The 15,131-nt window shown below is 51.1% G+C and overlaps 1 protein-coding gene across 3 annotated transcripts; it reads left to right on the plus strand.

Annotated features, from left to right (window-relative positions):
* Positions 1–12,534: 12,534 nt before the first annotated feature.
* On the plus strand, positions 12,535–14,919 carry ZBTB32 (zinc finger and BTB domain containing 32; the record flags this gene model as incomplete). 3 transcript variants are annotated; one of them, XM_079723106.1, is made up of 5 exons in its annotated part: positions 12,535–13,647; positions 13,905–13,978; positions 14,096–14,164; positions 14,288–14,452; positions 14,639–14,919. In XM_079723106.1, the coding sequence occupies 5 exons, from the start codon at positions 12,746–12,748 to the stop codon at positions 14,917–14,919; spliced, it is 1,491 nt and encodes a 496-aa protein (XP_079579232.1). The 3 variants fall into 3 exon arrangements, with proteins under 3 accessions (XP_079579232.1, XP_079579233.1, XP_079579234.1); XM_079723107.1 differs by having other exon boundaries at positions 12,746–13,647; positions 13,842–13,978; XM_079723108.1 differs by lacking the exon at positions 14,096–14,164 and having other exon boundaries at positions 12,746–13,647.
* Between the last annotated feature and the right edge of the window lie 212 nt (positions 14,920–15,131).

The raw sequence follows: 15,131 nt of genomic DNA on the forward strand, positions 1-15,131 counted from the left end.
CATCAAACCAGTCTCTGTTAAAAAAAAATAGACACTTCCTTCTGTGATTCTGCATGGTTCTTAGGAGAAAGCCAGCACTCCTGGCAAGGCCAGGCCTTGCCAACTACACCAGGTCTCCCTCTCCCCTGCTTCCCCTGTACCTCCTTGCTCTGCTCTGAGACATTGGATTCTGGGCCATGTTTCCTCTCACCCCAGAGCTCTGGAACCTACTTTCCTACTGCCTGGAAGCCTCTCCTCGCTCCCTAGTCTGATTAGTGAGTACTCATTTTTCAGACCTGAGTACAAGCATCACTTCCTCCAGGAAGTCTTTCTTGAAAACACTGGCCAGATGAGAGTTTTACTTTCTTAATCTATCTTGTGGTTTTCCTTCAGAGCATTTAGCACAATTTTAATTTTACTTGTAATTAATAACAATAGCCAACATTTAATGAGCACTTACTCAGTGCCAGGGGCTGTCCTAAGGACTTCAAGGGTATCTGCTCATTTGATTCTCTCAAGGCACAAAAAGTGGAAGAAACTCGCTCAAGGTCACATAGTTGGTAAATGACAGAGGCAGGACCCACACCGTCAGTCTGATTCCAGAGCTGACACCTTAACCATTCTGCTCTGCTCGCTCCACATGTTGTTAATAATATGCATCTCCCCTACCAGGCTGTTTAATCCCTCAGTGGTAGATATTTAGTGTTATAGACTGAATTGTCAATAAGTCCAAATTCCCCAGATTCATGTGTTGAAGACTTACCCTCAATGTAACTGTATTTGAAAACAGGGCCTTTAAGGAGGGAATTCAGTTAAATGAGGTCCTAAGAGCACGAACCTAATCCAATCGGACTGATAAATAAGTTTGTATTGTTTAAGGACTGATGTCCTTCTGTCTTAGTCTGTTTGGGCTGCTGTAACAGAATACCAAAGACTGGGTAGATTATAAACAACAGAAATTTATTGCTCACAGTTCTGGAAGCTGGGAAGTCCGAGATCAAGGCACTGGCAGATTTGGTATCTGGTGAGGGCCCGCTTTCTGGTTTATAGATGGCTGTGTTCTCACTGTAAAATCACATGGTGGAAGGGGTGAGGGAGCTCTCTCTGAAGGCTTTTATTAATCCCATTCATAAGTGTTCCACCCTTAAGACCTAATTACCTCCCAAAGGCCCTATCTCCAAATATCCTCACATTGAGGATGAGATTTCAACCTATGAATCTGGTGTGGCTGGGGGTGTGGGAGGGGGCGGCACAAACATTCAGTTTACCTTATCAGAAAAGGAAGAGACACCAGTAGTGTGCATGCACAGAAGAAAGGCCATATGAGGACACAGTGAGAAGGCAGCTACCTGCAAGCCAAGGAAAGAGGTCTCAGGAGAAACGAACCCAGCTGGCACCTTGATTTTGAACTTCCAGACTCCAGAACTGTGAGAAAGAAGTTTGTACTGTTTAAGCCACCCAGCCTTTGGTATTTTGTTACAGCAGCCCTAGCAGACTAATACATTCGGTCTCTTCTTGTTTGCCATTATATGTTTTGGACTAAGCACTATGCCTAGCACATAGTAGGTCCTCCAAAAATATACACTTAGGGGTCACCACCTTCTCTGAAAAGTCTTCCCTCACCCTTCTCCCTCCCCCAGCCCTGGCTTAAGTGCCCCTTCTGGGCTTTAGTTGCTACACTTTCCACTTGGTTTTGGAAGGATATGTTTTAAGGTCTAATTCCTTTCTATAAGGTTAAATCTTTTAATTTAAAGATTTTGAAGGAGCTAGGTCTTCCCTGGGCTTGGCACAGATGGCATATGCTCTCAGAGTTTAATAAATATTTGAGTGAATGCAAGTCTTCTGACCCCTACACATGAGCCCTGGATCAAGACGACCTGACTTCTAAGCAACATCTCTAAATCCCTGTGCTTGGACGCTGAGCCTCAAAAGTAATCATGGTGGACTTCCCTTGTGGTGCAGTGGTTAAGAATCCACCTGCCAGTGCAGGGGACACGGGTTTGAGCCCTGGCCTGGGAAGATCCCACATGCCATGGAGCAACTAAGCCCGTGCGCCACAACTACTGAGCCTGCGCTTTACAGTCCGTGAGCCACACTATGAGCCCTTGTGCCACAACTACTGAAGCTCTCATGCCTAGAGCCCATGCTCCACAACAAGAGAAGCCACCGCAATGAGAAGCCCGAGCACTGCAACGAAGAGTAGCCCCCGCTCGCCACAACTAGAGAAAGCCCGCGTGCAGCAACGAAGACACAATGTATCCAAATAGAAATTAATTAATTAATTAATTAATTAATTAATTAAAAAATAAAGTAATCATGGCTTTGGGTTTCTCCAGAAATCAAAGCTTGGGTAAAGTCCATTATGCTCTGAAAAGTACAGGGTCGTTTTGATGCCTGTTATGAGCACATGTGCAGCTGGGCTGAGCTCCTGAGTCTTAGTCATCTGCCTGGCTCCAGCTGGACTTATTGCTGTACCTCAGACATACTAAGTTCACTCCTGTCTCAAGGCCTTTGCTCTTGGTACCTCTTCTGGGAACACACTTCCCCCAGACTTTCCCAGTGCAAATATCCAGCCTTAATTTTAAGTATCTACAGCAGAGTCAAGGCAAGTGATGTTGATTGCAAGGAAACAACTCAGTTTCAGAACACTGGAGAAGAGAAGAGATGCCACTGTTCTATTAGTTCATTTAAAATCCTCTTGACAGTCCTGAGAGGTATTTATTATCATTATCCCCACATTACAGATGAGGAAATTGAGGCCAAGAGAGGTTAAGTAACTGGCCAAAGGTCTCACAACTAGCAAGTAGCAAGGCCAGGACATGAATCCAGGCCGACTGGATCCAGTGTCCAGCTTCTTAACCACAAGGCTTCTCAACATATATTAAAGTGTAGTTAACATAGGGCCTGGCATGGGGTAGTTGTTCCATAAGCCATAGTTATTTCTCTACTCCTCTCAGACAGCTTACTCTTCAAATCTTACAGTCCAACCTCCAGAATGAAACCAACAACCGTTCTGACTCCATCCTGCCAGAACCCAGGGTCCCTCACTCCATCTTCTCATGCTTGTACACACTGGGTAGTAGCTGGAATTGAGGGCTCTCGAGTAAGGCTCTCTGAGTTCCAGTCCAGGCTCCCGCATTCACTAGCTCTGTAAACATAGAAATGTTACATCCCGCCCTAGGTCTCAGTTTCCTCACCTGTAAATTGGGGACAATAACAACCCCTATATCCTAGAATTATTATAAGGATTCAGTGAGATGATACATGCAGGATGGTTTCCACCTAGCCTGGCTCATAAAAAGTATACAATAAATTGTAGCAATTATGATTAAGGCTTCTCAATGAGAAGCCCCCAAAGGCTCTGAGGCTGTGAAATACTCTTTCAACCACCTTTAGGGCCAAAATTGGGACCAGATGACCTCATTGCTTGCAGACAAGGCTGGCTGGGTATGAGGACTTCTCACCTGACCCAACACAGGATCTATCAGACACGTACTTCCTGGAGGTAATGTGGTTCAGGGAGTGATCTCTTGGGTCTGATAGACCCGGGTCTGAATTCCAGCTTGGATTTCTCCTCAGCGCCTCAGTTTCTTCGTTTGTCAAATGGGAAGGGAGCAGTGTGAGGAGTGATTAAGAATGTGGGGTGTGGATTCAGCATATTAGGTATCATTCATTCTACTCCTTGCTCAGCCATGGACCAGCTATGTGAGCTGAGTGTCTTCACCTCCATGAGCCTCTGTTGTCTGTTCTAATGGGTGTTGTCATCATTTCTCTTCCTAGAGTGGCTAGGAGGATTCCCCAGGACGATGTGTGCCCACACTCTGGACACTGTAGCTGTTAGGATGACAGGCGTTGTATATCAGTGGTTAGGACCTTTTCTCTGACGTCAAACTGCAACAGGCCTAATTCAAATTCCAGCTCTGACAATTACTCCTGGTGAGATCTTAGGGAAATCAAGTTCTTCTGTCAGCCTCAATATACTTATCTGTGAAGTGAGAAAAATAACAGTAAACATCTGATACAGCTTATGAGGATTCAGTCAGAGGATACATGTAAAACACTTAAAACTGGCCTGGTTTGGTGTCAGTGGCCAAAAAGTGGCAAAGATATTATGATGCTGATTTTTAAAATATCCTTTTCTAGAATGCAAATGCATTTGTCCCAGAGTTGGAGGAGTTGAAAATACATGCTGAGTGCTGAGCCTTCAGGATGGGATTCAAGTCTAAAAAAAGAAAAGCAAAAAAACTTGTTTATATGATGAAGTAAACCAAGGTCATGTGACCACATCAGACCCCATTCCACATCTTTATAAGATCAATCCTACTTAGTTGTAGTGTAGCTCGGATGTTGGACTCTCACCAGAACAATGTCGGAGTCCCAGCAATGCCCATACTCACTGTGGAACCTGAGACCAGTGACTTCACCTCTGACCCTCAGCGTTTAACCCGGCTAGTAATAGACTCCCTCACAGAGCTATTTAGAAGGATTCAGTGAGATGATGCACAAAGCGTAGTACATGGAAAGTGCTGTTGTTACTACTACTACAGCGCCCGTCTTTCCCCTGCTATTTGAAGGGTTATCTCCCGCGTGCCAGGCACTCGCCTTAGGTGGTCTCGGTTCCCACTGTCCTAAGCTCCTCTGAGTCGAGTCACGCCCTCCTCAGCAGGGCCCCTTCTAGCTCCTCCCCCCACCCCACTCTCCATCCTCATCTCCCCACTAGCCGTGGGGAAGGAGACGCCAGACAACAGTCGCCAGAACCCCGAAGCTGAACAGAAGCAAAGGGACAGAATTCTAACCGCCGCCCGAAACCATTGGGCTGGGCTCCCTCCTCCAGGTCCTCTGATCAATCAAAGGCGAAGAAGCAAGCCTCTGGACCAATCAGAAGTGGAAGCGGTGGAGCAATGCCCGCCTCCTTAAAGCGCCCTCGCGCCTGATTGGATGTGTCCAGGCTAAGCCACTTAGGAGTGGGGCCAGCTGATCGACGGTGCAATGGCAGCGGGGCCGGGGGAAGAAGGGAGGCAGTCGGCCAGCCACAGATTGGTACGGTGTGTCAGCAACAAAGCCCTGCCTAGTCAGAAAGCCCGCTGGCCGGGTTCTAACCCCGGGCCAGTTAATGATGGGGCAGCGTAATGGATCATTCTCTTTATGGTGTGGTGGGGGCTGGTACATGAAGTACGCAGTTAATCCTGACTCAGCAGACAGTTGAGGCGTCATCGTGTATTTGAAGCGCGAGCATCTAGGCCAATGAGGGGGGGTCAAGGCACTGCCCTCTCTTGTGTCTTCCCTGTCCCCCATACTTCCGGGTGAGGCAGGGTGCGTTCTGCAGCCAATTAATGGTGGTGCAAGGCAAGAGGCGGGAAAGGGGAGCTGCCCACAGGCACCCAAAGCCTGATGGCCTCCTATCCAATCCCAGTCACTTCTCCACAGATTGTAAGGGGTTGAGAGAAAGGTGAAAGTGTTTGCAACGAGGACTACACAGGATGGAAAGATAGAAGCAAGAAAGCAGTGGTATCCCTGAGCAGTTGCAGAGGGAGCCTCCAAAGCTATGCAGGTGAAGGCGGTTCAGGCCCCAGTCTCTTCATAAAGAGGGTGGGACAGAGCAATCTCCGCAGCCAGAAAGCATTGAGGACCGGCTGGTGAATGAGATCTCAGCTTTAGAGACCTGAAGCCTAAGTCCGCGGACCAATCAGATTTAAGGCCCTGTCCCTCCACAGCGCCAGCCAGGTGGGCGCGAGCTCGGCTCCACAGCCAATCAGCGGAGGTCGCGAGGCGGAGTTGGGGACCCGGGGGCGGGGAGGGGGAGGGGCGGGGGTAGTGAGGAGTGGAGTTGTCCTAGGTGCCTCCCAGGCTGTTGAGATCCCTCAGCCTGCGGGAGCCAAGAAAGAGGGTGTGGCCAGCACTGCGGCCAATCAGCGTCTGCCTCGGGATCCAGGGCGACCAGCGAGCTGTGCACGCGGCCCGGCCTCGAGCTGCGAGCCTCGCGCCGCTCCACTTTCTAACAGCCGCTCGGGTTTGTGCCGCCCTGAGTGTATGTGAGGCGGAATGAGGAGAGGAACAGGACCTGAGTCGGTGAGTGCCATGGATTTTCTTTCTTTTGTTCGGGCTTGGGCCTGGCCCAGGCAAAGCTGAGGTATGGGGGCTTGAGTGGTCGCCCTGAGGATGAGGATCGGGAAGTGGGGGTGAGGGCGTTAGGCTTTGGGGACTCCCTCTGCCCTGGAGAGGCTGGAAATGGGGCCTCCTGGGCACTGTTGGGCCCGGCTGGGCAGAGACCAGGCCGGCATGTCCCTGGTCCCTGAGACAGCCTGATTTGGAAGTGTGTTGTGGGGCAGGTGGAGGCACTTGGAGCTCTGTGTGGGGTCATTGGCCATGAGGTATGGCCTCTGAACTATGCGAGGTTGTCCGGGGCCTCTGGACTGAGACTGGATCTGGTGACTGGAGAGGTCTGTGACTCTCCAGAGGTTCTTGGGAGTCTTTGGCCAAGAAATGAAACTAGTGAGAACTTGAGAGGTTTTCTGGAGTCTTTGGATCCAGCCTGGGCTGAGAGTGAGTGTTGATGAAGTCGAAAGCCCAATGGGAAGTTGTCAAGAGTCATTGCATCCTGGCTGTGATGGGAACATGTGGCTGCAAGACTTTGGGGGGACTCTGGCTTCCGGGTTGGGGTGCTCGTGTAAGATTTTCCAGGACTGGGTCCAGGTTGGACAACGTGGCCAGGAGGTTAGGGCCGTGGTCTTCTGGAGGTTCCAGGGTGGGGAGTGTGTCTCTGAATCCCAGCAGGTTGTTTGCCCTCCATGAAGTATTATTGTTTTGTGTTGGCTCTAGATAGAAACAGGATTGAGTCGTGTCTGGGGCCTTTTAGTCCCTGTTCCCATTCTTCTGCAAACTGATTCTGGTCATTCCCAGAAGACATCAGGCTCTAAGCATGGGGCAGCTGCTTGGGGAAGATGGACGTTGTACTGGAGCATAGGAGGTGTGTGAGATATCCTGCTCTTTAGGAAATCACCCAGGTTGTCTTTTCTGAAGATCTTTTTATACTTATGAGGCAGGATGTTGATATCTAATTTCACTCCGCTGTTCAAGGTCTACCTGGTACTAAAGCTTTCAGGGTACTTTCATGTACACCCAGAGTTCTTAAACCAAGGGTGGAGGTGCAAGGGGGAGAGTCTATGAGTGGATTACAGGGTCTATGAGCTCCTGGAAATAATCCAAAAAACTGTATGTGTGTTGGCGGGGGGGGGGGGGTGATAAAAGCAGCCACAAGGATGAGGAGTGAAGCCTGTCCAAGGGTGAGTTTCAGAGCAGTCTGTGACTCTTGTCATTCATATGCAAAATGGTATGAGAATCTACAATTTTCTGATGTAAAGAGTTGATTCCACGACTTACAATTTTAAAAAGCATAGTGACCCCCTGAGAGGTTAAGAACCAGTAAAATAAAGCAGGCTCCCATATTATTTATGGGGCTTAGGCAAGACTAGAAATGGAGATTTCCCCTCTTATCCCCACATCTGGTGTTGGCACATACTTCAAGGTGTCTCACATACTAGCCTGCATGTCCAAGTTCAGTCTACGTGCCCCTGCCACCCAATCAGGGCCACACAATTACATCAATCACGTAGCCCACTCGGAAGAGTATAGACCTGGGGCTGAGGCCAATGTAAACCCAGGAAGTGGGCTATTTGGGCCAGGAGGTCCAGAGTTCTGAGTTCCCAGAGCATGGTCTAGAATTGGGGGGCACAGTTTCCAGGGGGGTACTTCCTAGATACCCTTGGACTCCTCAGCCCATGGGGAGGGACACAACTAGAGGTCAGAGTGGGGCCCTCTGTCTGGATTTGAGGCAATATGGATATTCAATACTGGTCTTGATAATAGTCCCTATGAGGAAGTTGAGGGTCTCAGAAGAGTTAACCCCATGTTAGTGCTGAAGAAAAAGGCAGTCCACTGTGAGGACGCAGTGGAACCTGTTGTTTTTACTTCTCATCTGGTTCTTTTGCCACTTAATCCACAAAAGGTGTGCTATGATAGGGTCTCTATGACCTAGATTCAGCTCACCTGCCTATTACTATATCCAGATCTTGGGCTGTGTAGAACATAGATTTAAGGGAAGAAAGAAACTCATTCATTCTGTGGTGTCTCTCCTCTGGTATGTGTTGGATGTACTTAATTAAAAAGAGTGAACAGGGCTTCCCTGGTGGCGCAGTGGTTCAGAGTCCGCCTGCCGATGCAGGGGACGCGGGTTCGTGCCCCGGTCCGGGAAGATCCCACATGCCGCGGAGCGGCTGGGCCCGTGAGCCATAGCCGCTGAGCCTGCGTGTCCGGAGCCTGTGCTCCGCAGCGGAAGAGGCCGCAACAGTGAGAGGCCCGCGTACCGCAAAAAAAAAAAAAAAAAAAAAGAGTGAACATTTGAAGATTTATGTAAGGTTTGGATAATTGGTTTTAATCTATATAAAATGCTGCGGGGAGTTTAACCACCTTAATTTGCCGAAAGCGATGTGTTCCTGGGAAGGGTGGAAAGTTCATAGAACTTTTCTGAATTGAATCTTGTTTAACCTGGCTTTTGGAGGTACTCAATACCTCAATACGTGAGACCAAGGGAGAATATTTTCATAAAACAAATAATCATCCCTCTAATTGGCATATTCTGATGGTTTGGTTTTAATTATAATATTTGAAGAGACTCTATACTTGTATTGCTGTGTTGACATTTTTACAGCAAGCTGGGTTGTGCCTGAAGGGGCTTATGGTCAAGTCTATCAGTAAGAATAAAAGATATCAGATTTCAAACTTTATTTAGTAATATGAGTATTAGAAAGGACTGAGAGGCAAAAATCATACCTCCTTTCCCCACATTCTTTTCTTCCAATTATATCCTACCTAACCTCTCCCACCTACGGTACCCTCTCCCAAGATGCAGGCTTGTGTCCTCATGACCTGCGGTTTCCTGGCTCCACCCCAGAGACAACTGCAGGAGATTCCTACTGAGTCAGCCTGGGAAGTGGAAGGTGGGCAAGGTTTCTGAGGCTGGGGAGGAGAGTCCTTTCAAGAAGAGAAACACAGACTTCCCCGGTGGTCCAGTGGTTATGACTCCGGGCTTCCAATGCAGGGGCACGGGTTCGATCCCTGGTCAGGGAAGTTTTGCATGCCGTGCAGCCAAAGAGAGAGAGAGAGAGAGAGAGAGAGAGAGAGAGAGAGAGAGAGAGAGAGAGTGAGTGAGTGTGTCAGCAGTGTCCCTACCCTTCCAAGTCAAAGTGCTATTTGCTTCTGCTTCTGCTATCACTGCTTAGTGCAAGGTGGTTTGGACTGTGCAGTCAAGAATGTCAAGAATGTAGGAAGGGGGCTTCCCTGGTGGCTCAGTGGTTGAGAGTCCGCCTGCCGATGCAGGGGACGCGGGCTCGTGCCCCGGTCCGGGAGGATCCCACATGCTGCGGAGCGGCTGGGCAGGGGAGCCATGGCCAATGAGCCTGCGCGTCCGGAGCCCGTGCTCCGCAATGGGAGGGGCCGCGGCGGTGGGAGGCCCGCGAACCGCAAAAAAAAAAAAAAAAAAAAAAAAAAAGAATGTAGGAAGGAAGAAGGGCTGAGGTGTAGAGGGCCCTAGAGATACCTCTAAGGAGGGAGTCTCTAAAGGGATATCCTTAGATAGGGGTAGACACCAAGTGGGAGGAAAGATGGGGCTTTTGTTCACTGAATGGGGAGTCCCCTTGCCCTCACTTTTAGGTTTCCTGAAAGCCCGTTGGCACTCCCTGTCAACTGCATAAAGAGGATGCTGCCCTTTGAGCACAGCCTCCAACTCTTTTGAACATCAGTGGGCAACCACCAGTGGGGGAGCCGAGTCATGGGCACATGATGTAGGCCTGGGAGGTGAGGGGACCCTACTCCACTGGGTGATGATGTAATCTTCCAGACCCCTATACCTACACTTGGGGTTTCTCCTTCATGGCTTTCGCCACTTATTCCATATCCTCAGGGAGTATTTCTGTATTGGAGGAAGGATGTTTCCCTCTGTATACCTACATGTCAGGGATTGGTGCATTTCTGTGTCCAAGTCAAGTGTCTTTTATATGGGTATCTAATGAGTCCCTGGGTGTGGTGGTGTGAGGAGTTAGAAAGCTCAGAAATGGAAAATATTTAACGACCAGAGTAGCAAATGCATACAGCTTGCCCATTTGCATTTTCCCTTTCACTCTGACTCATCTTCCCCTCTCCCCACACTATTATTGCCCCTCCACTAGCCCCACCCATTGGCACACCCTGTCTGATCTAGGAGGGATTAACATCCGTTTGCACCCAAGCTAGAAAGAGAGGTAGAGGGAAGGCATGTTAGGTCTGGAGAGAGAGTAGAAGGATGGTCTGAACATTTGGGGGTCCTGGAGCCAAAAGGTGAAACAGGAGTTTTAGAGACATAATATTTGAGTCTAGGAGGGGACCAGAATCTAAGAGAGAAGCCCAGGGGGAACCAGACTGTGTCTTGTCACCAGAGCAGCCTACCAGTGCCTGACTCGTTAACCTTCCAGTTATTTATTAGGCACATATCATAAGCGATTTAGCAGCACTTGTTCTGTGAATGAAAATTCTGCCAAAGGACGAGGAATAATGAAATTATAAGAAACAGAGAAAGAAATTTGAGTCTCTCAGACCTCATCTTTTCCCCAGGTTAAGGAGTGCTAAAGTGTGAAAAGAGGGCAAATCTCTGAGGACCTTCACCCCCTGGGCAGGAAGTCAAAGAAACCTCGGAGTCCTCATTTCAGAGAAATGTCATTTGTCATCAACCCAAGAAAAGGAGTTTTTCTCTTCGAAGACCACCACAGGCCCTTCCTGGGGTTGCCCCCATCAAAGCCTGATGGGAGGATCTGAGTCACTCACACACCCAGTCCCCAGTGATGGCCCAGATGACAGGGGTCATTCCCACAGAGCAGTTGAGGCTTCCTAGTACCAAGTCAGAGAGTGGGAGGAGGAGGCATGCTTTTGGCCCTCCTTCACTCTCTCCTTAGAATGCAGATGTTTCAGTCCTTTTTACTTCTGAGGTAGTAGAAAGAGCTTCCAGCTGCTAGAGATCTACTGACACCTCTAAGAAACAGAACTAATACTATTTGAATGATGCTGTGTACCGAGAAACCACTTTCACATACATCATGTCATTTCACCTTCACCCCACCTCCAAATGAGGTAAGCAGAGGTTATCCCTATTTCATGGATGAGTTAACTGAGGCTCAGAGAGGTGACTTGCCCAAGGTGACTCAACTAGTAAATGTCAGAGATGAGACTCAAACGCAGGTCTGATTATCCCAAAGTTCTTATTGCTTTAGATACACTTCTTTGACTCTAGGAGTTCACAAATGAAATAAGAAGACAGGAGGTTAGGAGGCAGAATGCCAGGGCTCTGGAGGGGAGGAGTGGTCTCTCCTGGAGGAGTGAAGCACAGCCAGGGGTATAAAACCACACCCCTTGGGGGACTGTGGCAGACTGATACTTGGGACACCCAATGGACGACTGTGAGGTCAGGGGCGGGGCTAGCTCCAGGGTGGGGGTGCCCAGGAGCCCCAACAGCAGTTCAGAGCATGCGGTGTCCAGGAGGAAGCTACAACTGGTGAGTGGCTGCTTCTCCCCAGCTGAGACTTTCCTCCCACTACACCCCTCTTTCTGTCCACTTCCTGCCAGCCTGTAGCCCTCTCCGTGAAGTGTCCAACTAGTAATCCTCCCTCCTATGGGGTCCATACTCATGGTGAGCCCACACCTAGGAATATGCCTGCTGGGCACTGCGACACTTAGGTGCGTCTCTTCCCAGTTTTCTTAAAAGCCAATGTGGTGGTTTTGATGCGTGATAAATTTCTGCCTTGTTCGGTTCTGTCTTTCTGTTCTTCACTTTTGGCTTATGAAAAACAAAATTGAACCGTCTCCTTATCCTAATCTTGAGAGGAAATAGCCTCTCCCTCTATAGTTCCCATTTCCCTTTCTCTGGCTTCCTCAAGGGTCAAAGCCTTCTCCAAAGTCTCTCCATCTTCAGACGAGGAGCCTTCTCTCCTGTGGCTTCTGACCTGCTCTTATCTCACTGCATGGGAGTCTTTGGTCTCTTCCAGTTCCTTCTCTGAGGATGGGTTCTAGAAGTTTCGTCCTCAGGGAGATGATTGATTGATGCCTTAGAGCCTGCCCTCCTGCAGTTACGACCCCTCTCTTGCTGCCCTTTCTTCCTCTCGGGACCCTCAGCTCCACATGATGGGCTTGCAGGGGGAGGACACACTAGCTTTCTAAATTCACCCATGAAGCTGTGTCTTGCTCCATCCCTAACTTCCAGGGCTGACTGGGTTTTGTGGTGATCTTCTTGTCTGGAATGAGGAGAGCCTGACCTACTCACAGGTCTTTCCCTGCAGAGGAGCTTGGAGAAGCAGAAGTATCAGTGTTTGCTATCCTTTAAGTCAGACGTTGCCAACTGGCAGGACCCATCTATACTTGTCTTAAATCCACTGCTTGAGATAATTCTTAACTGGCTGGTCCTTGCTCTTTAAGTCCTGAATTTGGTCTAATTTCCATTCTCCCACCACCCCGCCCCCACCCCTGGCCCCTGCTATGATTCTGGATAAGCTCAGGTCCTCTCTCGGGTCAGTTTATCTGCTCCATTCAGGACAGAGAGCTCTGATTCAGAACCAGCAACTCACTCTTTCTCCCCTCACCTCCACAGGCTTGAGAATATGCTGCTCCTGCCTCCCCTTTTCACTATGGACCCCACACTGTGGCCCTTCTCTCAGAACCTCTGAGATTGGTACCCAGGCAAGGCACAATGCCCATGTCCCCAACAAGACTGCCTAGTCCCTATGGCTCTGATCGGCTGGTACGGCTAGCAGCCAGGCTCCGGCCAGCACTATGTGATACCCTGATCACAGTGGGGAGCCAGGAGTTCCCTGCCCACAGCCTGGTGCTGGCAGGTGTGAGCCAGCAACTGGGTCGCAGGGGTCGCTGGGCTCTGGTGAAAGGCATCAGCCCTTCCACCTTTGCCCAACTTCTGCACTTTGTTTATGGGGAGAGCCTAGAGCTGCAACCTGGGGAACTGGGGCCCCTTGAGGAGGCAGCCAGAGCGTTAGGGGTGCAGTCCCTGGAAGAGGCATGCATGAGGGCTCGAAGAGATACGCCCAGAGAACAGCTGGGTCCAGGGCTGAAGGAACAACAGGAGGAGCCAGAGAAACCCACAAGGGATTCTATGAGAGGAGTGGGGGGCTTTGGAGAGAAGCAGAGACCACAGAAGTTTGTTAGAGCTGGTGGGAAAGAACAGGAGACGTTGCACAGGCACAGGCCACCAAGAGAGAGCCCTGAGGTGGCAGAGGCAACTCTGGAGGAGCAAGGGGAGCGGATGAGACCAGAGGAGAAACTCAACCAATCGCCTGTTGGCCGCGGAGGGGTAGATGGGAAGCAAGAAGTGATCATGTGGGTGAGGGGTCCAGGGGGCCCTCAGAGTCCAGGGGGCTCTGAGGAAAGTCTGCGGGAGTTCCCTGGCCCCCTTCCCCCACCAGGTTCCCTGCAAACCAGCATCACCCCTAGGCCCTGGTGGGCTGAGGCCCCTTGGTTGGGGGAGGGCCAGCCTGCCCTGTGGAGCATCGTGCTGTTGCCGCCCAGATACGGCACTCCCTTCTCCCATAGCACCCCCATGACTGCAGCCCGGCAGGAGGTCTGGCCTCGGGACCAGAGGTGAGTGGAAGGGCCTATGGAAGACCTCCGGCTGGGAGGGAGTGGCTCAGGAGAGGCAGCAGTGAAGGACGGAAGGGCACCACATTTCTTATCTCGACTATACATTTCCTGAGCTGGGGAAAAGGACAAGAAGCTCCCACCACAGGGAAAGCCAAAGCCCAGCACCTGAGGACTCATGACACCTCCCTCTCCAGAAAGGAATTGGCCAGGATCCCAGGTGTAGCCAAAGCTGTAACTCTTCCCCATCCCACTCCCAGGATCCCACTGTCCCTGGACCTCCACAAAGGCCTCTGGAGCCAGAACCAGTTGGCCTCCTGCAGCCCCACCCCAGGTAAGCCCCTCACTTGCCCTGCATGCACCCTGTAACATGTTCTCTCAGCTGGGGCTGAGGCTGGGGCTCCAGGAGTCCAGCCTGAGCAGAGCCCCTACTTCACTCTGCTCCCTTCAGGTTCCCTCCCCCAGGGCCCCACACAGCTCAGCCCTGGGGAGATGGAAGAGTCTGATCAGAGGCACACAGGTGAGTAGGGTGAGGGCACTTTTGCCTCAGCCCCACTGTAGCCCCTGATGTCTTCCCTGAGTGTTCCAGTGATCCGGCTCTGGGATTCCCAGCCCTGCCCTCCTTTGCCTTTTGTCCCCACAGGTGAACTTGCAACCTGTGTGGGTCATGTGGGCACAGCAAGCCACCCATCTCACCAACACCCTCCCCCACCCCCTCCTGCTCGGTCTCGGCCCTATTCTTGTTCTGTCTGTGGAAAGAGGTTTTCACTCAAACATCAGATGGAGACGCACTACCGTGTCCACACAGGTATGGGCGCCCTGCCCTGTGTGAACTGTCTACCTCCTTCCGAACTCCAGTGGGCCCGCTCCTAAGTCCCTCTCTGAGTGTCTGGCTCCCCCGCAACGACCTTGCCCAGTTGCCCCAATCTACCCCTAGGCCAGCCTTCGCTCCTTTCTTCTTGCCTTCATGGGTCTTCCCCTCCACTTGCCCTAGGAGAGAAGCCCTTCTCCTGTAGCCTCTGTCCCCAGCGCTCCCGGGACTTCTCAGCCATGACCAAGCACCTGCGGACGCACGGGGCCGCACCCTACCGCTGCCCTCTGTGCCAGGCCGGCTGCCCCAGCCTGGCCTCCATGCAGACGCACATGCGCGGCCACTCGCCCAGCCAGCTCCCGCCCGGGTGGACCATTCGCTCCACCTTCCTCTACTCCTCCTCCTCCTCGAGGCCATCTCGGGCACCGACCTCTCCCTGTAGGCCCCCTTCCTCAACCACCTGACAGGGTGTCAGTAGCTTCTTTGGCTTCAGCCAAGCGTACAGAACGAAAGATGGGCCGGCGGGCCTGCTAGGCTCCTGACCTCGCACCGCGGCTACGGCAGCCTAACAAACTCTGCTCCAAGAAGCGTCGCAGGAAGGGCGCCAAGAGCCACAGAAACCTGGGCCAGCGAGCCCGTGTGGGGTGAGGGCAGTGAAGTGTGCACGAGTGAAGGT

Source organism: Hyperoodon ampullatus, assembly GCF_949752795.1.
Source record: "Hyperoodon ampullatus genome assembly, chromosome: 18".
Taxonomy (NCBI): domain Eukaryota; kingdom Metazoa; phylum Chordata; class Mammalia; order Artiodactyla; family Ziphiidae; genus Hyperoodon; species Hyperoodon ampullatus.